Source organism: Pinus tabuliformis, chromosome J, assembly GCF_031772625.1.
Source record: "Pinus tabuliformis cultivar Carrire ecotype Pingquan chromosome J, CPIR1, whole genome shotgun sequence".
Lineage (NCBI taxonomy): Eukaryota > Viridiplantae > Streptophyta > Pinopsida > Pinales > Pinaceae > Pinus > Pinus tabuliformis.
In genome coordinates, this window is record NC_142295.1 from 995,926,113 (window position 1) to 995,934,318 (window position 8,206).

At 34.8% G+C, this 8,206-nt stretch overlaps 1 protein-coding gene across 3 annotated transcripts in view; it reads left to right on the forward strand.

Moving 5' to 3' along the window:
- LOC149230188 (mRNA capping enzyme family protein) overlaps positions 1–3,535 on the forward strand; it is a 222,091-nt gene extending 218,556 nt beyond the window's left edge. For all 3 annotated transcript variants that reach the window (XM_089378889.1, XM_089378888.1, XM_089378890.1), the window contains 2 exons: positions 2,006–2,067; positions 3,039–3,535. In XM_089378889.1, coding sequence (XP_089235015.1) covers positions 2,006–2,067; positions 3,039–3,134 — 158 coding nt within the window. In that variant the 3' untranslated portion in view covers positions 3,135–3,535. The remainder of the gene's footprint in view (positions 1–2,005; positions 2,068–3,038) is intronic.
- The last annotated feature ends 4,671 nt before the right edge of the window (positions 3,536–8,206 follow it).

Genomic DNA, 8,206 nt, shown 5'->3' on the forward strand with positions numbered 1-8,206 from the left:
GTGGGATTTCCATGAGGAGTAGTTAGCATGGATAAACAAAAGTTCACTTGGTGTGGCCATATTGAAACATTCAGATAATATGGATTCAAATGTTAAAACTGACTATCTGGATCGAAAGCTCTCAAAAAATAGGTTGCTTAAAAGAAAACAGTGATGAAAGTGGACTTCAGATGTGGAAGTTATGACCCTTTAAAAAAAGTCATCAACGATAACAAAGAAACATGTTGCAGGTAGAAGTTGGTCCACATGGTGATGGATGTTGTCAAGAAACAAAATTCCTTTTCCTCACTAGCTTTGCCTATATACTCACTTTTAAAAATGAATTACTTGCCTATAAAACAAGTGTGAATCACTTTTACAATGAAGTTACCTTATAAATGAGAATTGCATGCAAAAAGTAACCACTAAAAAGAATATTAAAGTTGCTTTATAGTGATTCATTTTTATAATACAAGTGAATACAAATTATAATACAATTATGATAACTCAAGTTTGTGTGAACTTTTTCAGGAAGTAGCTTAAAATAAAGGAGACTTGAACTCAGTACCTCTTACTAATTAAAATAACTTTCAACCAATTGAGCTAGTGCAAAACACATAACAATACCAATGGAAGAGGATGGGGATGTTGTTATTGTGGCTTTACCTCAAAGTGCATGCTTGCCAACAAATAATGTGTTCTTCCAAAAAAATAAACAATACTTCAAAATTTTTCTTTTTTCCCAAAACTCAACAACAATAGGGTTAAATCTCAGTTAAATTACCTGGAAAATGTAAGTTTTCTCGTTGTTTTTGTTTTACTGAGATCACATAGAGCAATGAGAAAGAGCATACATAGATCAGAAAGAGTAGAAAATTGTGAACAATAATAGAAAACTGAAATATGAACTTTGTAATTTTTTTAAAAGGTGTATTTGGATTGTATACCTCCGAATTTGATGGAAGATGTTGTATCTCAAACAAACAAACATTTTTTCGAATGAAAGAAAAGGTGTTTTTAATTGTAAGTATTGCTTTGGACACAATGGAACAGTTTGTTCAAGCTAGAAATGTATGGAAATGACAAATCTCAGAAATGTGACAACAAAGGCTCAAGTTCTCAATTAACGACAAGCAACTCTTCAAATGAGCTCTAATATCATGCTTGGAAAAATAGAGTAATTGTAAGTATTGCTTTGGACACAATGGAACAGTTTGTTCAAGCTAGAAATGTATGGAAATGACAAATCTCAGAAATGTGACAACAAAGGCTCAAGTTCTCAATTAACGACGAGCAACTCTTCAAATGAGCTCTAATATCATGCTTGGAAAAATAGAGTAATCCATACAAGACAAACACCTTTAGTAACCACTCATGCAACTAGATTAAAGGTCATAAAACCAATATTTTTATGTGGTTAAAATCTTCTGAGAGAGAAGCAATGCATGACCCCAACCAACATGGCCACTTGAGGCAATTTTATTAATGCAAAAGAGAATTTGTACATAGGAGAATTTCTCACAATTGATCATTTGCAATAACTCTCCATGCTCTTTAAATAAAGGTCATGAACCAATGAGTGTTAAACCATTGATCAATAGCCCTTATATCAAGGAGAATATAAGTTGTTATATCAAGGAGAATATATGTTGTTGTAGAACATATCATGACCATCAAATTATAATGCAGTTAATGCACACTAAAGAAACACATCATGAAACACACTTTTACCTAAAGACACATCAGACCAAATTAAACTTAAACTAACTCTTGAAGTGTCTGAAATTTAAATATCCTAACATTTTAAAATTATTTCCCTGGTATTATCTTGTGTGACATGCACAATTATATTCATTGGATTCCAAGTTCTGACTATCATAACAATTGCAACTATTATTTTGTCCAAGCCAAGCCAGAAATCAAAATTAGTCAAGCAGCTGAGAACAAACTTCAAATGAATGTTGTGAATAAAATTATTTGCAGGCACACAAATTTTAAAATAACGAGTATCATGTCTCTTTTGCAGAAACACTATCAGAAGACGAATGGGAGGCAGCATATTTGTATTCGGTGTTTGTCATGCGAAAGGTAATTTATACAATCTTTGTTGAGCTTATGTTCATGGGAAAAGTATAAGAATGAATACTGTCTATTCATTATTCTTTCTGTTTTCAGACTTCAGATAAGGGAAATCTCCTTCTCACCTTGGTCACTTTGGAAAGATATGAATTGAAAATTTAAGTATCTATCTTCATGTGTTACCTTGTAGCCTTGATATTTCTTCAGGGCCAGCATTTCTGTCCTGGAGAAAAGTCATGGGTTGACAACTAGAAAATCATAGAATGCAGATTTCTACAGTTGTAATTCACAATGAATAATTTTATTAAATAATAATAGTCTTTATATAGTCAAAATTTTTTAAATAATAAAAATAATAAATAATTAAAAATCTAATTATATACTTTTCTATAATAAATCCTAATGTCTTTCCCGGCACCATTGCTCTTTAAAAGGATTGGTCTCGCTTTCTCTTCATCATTGTCCCTGCTTCATGTCCCTGATGATGGGTGAAGCGTCCACCCCAAATGTCGGGTGTTTCAAAGAATATTAACACTGTTCTCCAGAAACAATTTATTCAATTAGAAAATCTGTTGAGATGTGCGCAGGAATTAATGGATTTATGTACAATTGTCTACAGTGTGCTCTTGTTAACAAGATCTTTTCTTTTGCACCCTTTAAAGATGAATCTACTGAGCGTGTAACTACACAAGGAAAAATGTAGGGGGTTTAAAAAGATACAGGGAAGTAATCGTTTGCACATAGTTTGTGCTGTTATACATTTAATGGGCTTCGTTTAGATGGTTTTCCCTAATACAGATCACTTTCTCCTCTGCTGACTGGGCATTGTCTCAATTTAAATTAAATTAAAAGTCTTCTTTCTATGTTATGCGGAGAAGGGCGGCTGGGAAGTGTGTCACAAAAAGAAAGGGACTGACATCTTCTTTGTATGTGTATGTCAACTAACATCTTCTTTGTATGTGTATGTTGAATGGTAACAGAGTGGCCAAGGGGAATCTCATAAGAAGAACATGCGGCGCAGGCCCCTGAGTCAAATAAGACAGGAGGATGTCATGTATCTTCCTTGCCAACCATAACAATAGGGTTTGTTCTTGGGCTTTACCAAGTTTGAAATCCTTGTTTTTCCTGAAGATTGTTTTCAAGAAGCAGAAGTTAAAGCATGCACTGTTCGGGACATTGATATAACCAGAAACATGTTCTCTCTTTTCAAGTATTATTCTGCTCCGATGAAAAGATCAAGCTACATGAGTTGCTTATTTTCATTATTGTATTACAAAATTTTTCTGTTTCTACTTCCACATCGCAGAGGTGAACATGTCCTACACCAATATTTGTTATAGATGCCAGGGAGGGACACTTTATAGTTTGCCTTCAGCATGTGTTAGAGATTTGCTTCAGGGTTTTTCTGTTGAACTCCAAGACTGTCATCTGTTAAAGATGGCTAGTCTTTCTCAATCATCTTGTTCACGAGTTTAGAGCTTAATTTTAAGTACTAACTTATTGTAAATATTTATGCCCGACACTGCAATCAGTTACAGTCTATTGTTGGAATGGCCAGCTAAAGCCGAGGTCCTTCATATAATTGCTCCCAAACAAGCCCCCAGTTTATGGGGTGGGAAATAAAGGGATAACCTTGTTTTAAATTTTGTTATTTTATTTATTTTCTTTTTTGGGTATAGCTTTTATTCTGCATTAGGAATTTGCAAGAGGCAAAGTAATTTCTCGGCCAAAATTTTTCTACTTTAATAGTTGCATAGTTGTAACATTTCGTAATAGTTGCACAGTTGTGACATATTTTCCTTAATTGAATCATTCTCAATTCTTTTGAATATACATATTTCTGTTTATAGCCTTTGCTCTATACAGACCTAAAATCGATCTCTTTTGGACACTCCTATGCTATCATTGGATGGCAGACTAGAGCCGAGGATGTCACTACATATAATTTCTGTCAACCCAAATTTATAGGGTGTGAAAATAGGGCTTGTCCTGTATGAATTTTTCTTAATTTATTTAGTTTCATTTGTGTGTATATCTTCTTGTGTCTGAAATGTGCATGAAAGCAAATAAATTTCTTCGTTAAAAATTTGCAACTTCAATAGTTCCACAGTTATCTGCATAATATGGCTACAAAATTTACTTAAACCATTCTTCATTCTTTTGAATATTGATATTTCTGTTTATGGCCTTTATTTTATAGAACTAAAATCACACACTTTTGGACACTTCCTTATTTTCTTCAGGGAAACTTACCATTTTAAAGGTATGGTCACAAGGCATTCCTGCGTTCTTGAATCTCAACAATTGTGAAACAAGGGTGCTTTCTGAAGTACTACACTTACCAAAAGCTTTGGAGAATTAAAAGCTGGCTTTGGGGTGCAAGTCCCAGATGGACATGATAACATCCTCCCTCACTCTGATATTAACGACATTTGTGGTGTTTGTGTACATTCTAAATTCTTAGTTGTGATTGTGGCATTTGTAATGCCTCCCAAGTTGTAAGCTTAAAAGAAAACTTACAGGTTGAAAGATGGAAAGGCCTTTGAGTTGCATAAGATAAGAATTTTACTCAGCTATTTCTATTATCAAAGTGTAGTTACAATCACTATTTACACAATTTGGAATTATGAAGGATGATCACAACTAGAAATGCATGAAGTTCAATATGTGGTTATGACGTAGAAATTTTGAATCTAGGGCAAGTAATGCAAGCGTGAAATTTCACCTCATTTACTTTGGGTTTCTTGGATCAAATCCTTGAGAACCTTCAGTGTTAGGACTAATTTGAAGTATTCCATTACAATAGCAAATGCTTCTTTTTACTTCAGCTCAAATACCCTGGCAGTCCAAGGGAATAAACACCATACAAATGTACTTTAATGTGCCCACGTTAGGACTAATTTGAAGTTCCATTACAACAGCTAATACTTATTTTTACTTCACCCGAAATACCCTGGTAGCCCAAGGGAATAAACACCATTCAAATGTACTTTAATGTGCCCAAATCCCTTGGTAGCCTGATGGAATAAACACTGTACAATTGCACTTCAATGTCAACAAGGTACAACCCCTAGGGAAAACATCCAAGCGTATAATAATTCTGAAATAACATTATTGCAGCAGAATCTTACAGCAGAGAATCTGCACATTTATCTTCATAGTGTGTTAAGTCTCTTAAATCACACAATATTTGCTTAGCTACAAACAATAGAAGATATCTATATATATAAGAAATGAAGTACAAGGACATATCACAACTTTCACAAATCTAGTACAAGTCAAGTTCTCCACACCCTTGCAGGGTAACCATGAAAACCTTAGCCACAAATTCCTTCTAGCTAAGAATCACTCCTAGTTAAGCTTCATTAAGTCAAGGACAAGTCTCCATGCAAACAACCAAGTGTGTCCATGCCATTTGGGGTTTAGTGCCATCCTTCAGGATGCCCAATGCTGCTTTGAGGCAAGCCATCTTCTCAAGCAACAACCCTCTATGTGGCCATTATGAAGAATGTCAGCGAGCTCCATAGTTCTCCAACGCACAAAAGAAGAAAGCCACACATACAAAGACGAGGCCTAGCAATCAGTAAGCAAGCCACTTTCCATGTGTATCAATGTCATGACAAACAAGGGTCATCCATATGCCATGCACTCCATGTCATATGAAACACCTCCCAGCATGGTATAAACACTTTCATAGTAACCCTCAAAGTTAACACTTACTCTTTACAAGAAAAATGTTTTTACCAACTCTAGCCTTCTCCCTCTACAACCTAACCAAACTTGCCACCATCTTCTCCCTTTGCACCCCAACCAAGCTTTTCATCTACAAATTTGAAACATATTGTATTGTTGGAATCAACCATTTCCTTTGGAAAGGAATTGTCATCCATCAATCACATTCCTCCATCAAGGCATCACACCTTGCCTCTAGGCAATTCGAATGATTAAAAATAGGTGAAGTCAATGCAATATGGTTAGCATGTCTCCTACATGGTATACTCATCGTCATTGGAAATATATGTGCTTTTACATGCTTCTTTGCATCTTGTGATATTTGGGTTATCATCATGTTTTTCTACGCAATGGAGTAGATGGTGAGGGAATATGTATATCTAATCTCATCTCATCCATCATTGACCTTGACTAATTTCTAACCTTTGAATCAATGTCTAGAGTTGTAATCTCCCCACTCCCATTGATTTCTTTCAAGGAGACACTTGTGAACTAGAGGACCTCGCATCCTCATCAAACTTCACATCTTAGCTTACCATAAGCTTTCAGTGTGCTGGAATTTAAATCCTATAAATTGTGGAAGTCTCACTATGTTCAGCAATACAAGATGTTATCAAAACATTTCAAACCTTCAAAGAACACTGACAACTTGTGCATATGAGAAAACACAACTTGAAACCATAAGCTACCTAGCTAACTCCATCTTTCTAGTCAACATACTGGGCCAACATTGTCAACAACTTGTAATCATGCACATCTCGTCGATTCACCTCAAAACCTTTGACAACTGGAGCATCAACCTCCAAAATGTCAAACCCCCCCCCCTTTTAAGAGAATCTTGAAGCAAGAGTAACATCAAGGTCAAATCCCTCTCCTTGAAAGAATGCAATTATTTTGTTCATTACTTTATAACACTCCCATCAATAAGAACTTGTTATCTCTTTGGGAAATTGTTGGTTGTAGGAAAAAACCTAAGGTAACCTCAAACCTCTTTTAGGTTGAAAGTTGGCCCTTCAACTCGAAGAGGGATCTCTCCGTAAAACTCAACTACTCTATGGTCATTGTAGTAGTAGGTTTCACAATTGAGTGTGGTAGAGTTCATATGATAAAATTAGTTGGGTTGTTGAGAAACACACCATTGGGCATGGAGCCTAGTTCTGAACAAGTAAAGCTACAGATCCAATGAGCAAGCTATAAAAAGCATGATAGCAGCAAATCCTTTGAGCAAGCTATAAAAAGCATGATAGCAGCAAATCCTTTGATTGCTTGAAAAATTGGAAGAAAAGAACTGAAACGATACATAGTTTATTGCTGATTGAGGTAACAAATACTAATGGTTGATAAATACGAGAAAAGAGCATCAATGAATCCCAATATCAGATACTAATGTTTTCAAACATGAAAGAGGTAACAAATACTAATGGTTGATAAATACGAGAAAAGAGCATCAATGAATCCCAATATCAGATACTAATGTTTTCAAACATGAAAGAAAGTTTTTATATCAAAGAGGAAACTGACAGGGAACTACAACACCTGAGTTTCCTATAAAACGCTCATTAAAAACTGTAATATATTCAAGATTGCTCAAACATACCAAAATGCAAATGTTTTTCAATAAAATCCAACCCTTCTTCATTCTTCATAAATTGTCTTACAGAACTCACTTCAACTGATTGCAAAATAAGTGTCCAGATTAATCACAATAATCTAAGATATTTAAATATCTTCTAGTTCATGCATATAAATAAAAACTTAAATACATTCAGTTTTTTCTAAAAATAACTACTGGAAAATATGTTGATATATAGGTCAAGTGAAATATCTCTCAAATGATCTTCCTTGGAAATAGAAACATGTCCCTAACTGATAACACAACATCCTAGCTGGCAAAATAGGTCCCTCTATAAAACAGGATCAAGTTTCCACCAAAACTGCCTTTCTGTTAATCCTTTCTTTCATTTAGACCTCCTGGTGAAAAAACGCTGATATTGTTATTGTCAACTTCATTGGTTTTATGATTTGTAGCTTTCGCTAACAGAATGACTGTCAACATTTCTTTTCCGACTATTCCAAAATCAATGATAGTAGGAAGGTTAGTATTTTTTCTTGTCTAAATTTTGCTGACAGTAGAGATGTCATTGCTTCCTGTTTGCTCCAAAATCACTAACAGACTGAATGTCGACTTTCGTCCTTGTATCATTTTCTATCAGCGAAATACACAATTTTGTCTCAAAATAACTAACAGTGGATCTGTCAGTTTCACCAAAAACATTGACGATGGGAATGTCAACTTCCTGACTGTTTCGCTGTATGAAAAAAACTATTAGGCCAACTATCAGTGATAAAATGAAACCCCTGTTTCGTGAAATAGATAGACAAAATTTCAAGTTTACTCCCCCAAGCCTCTTAGCTG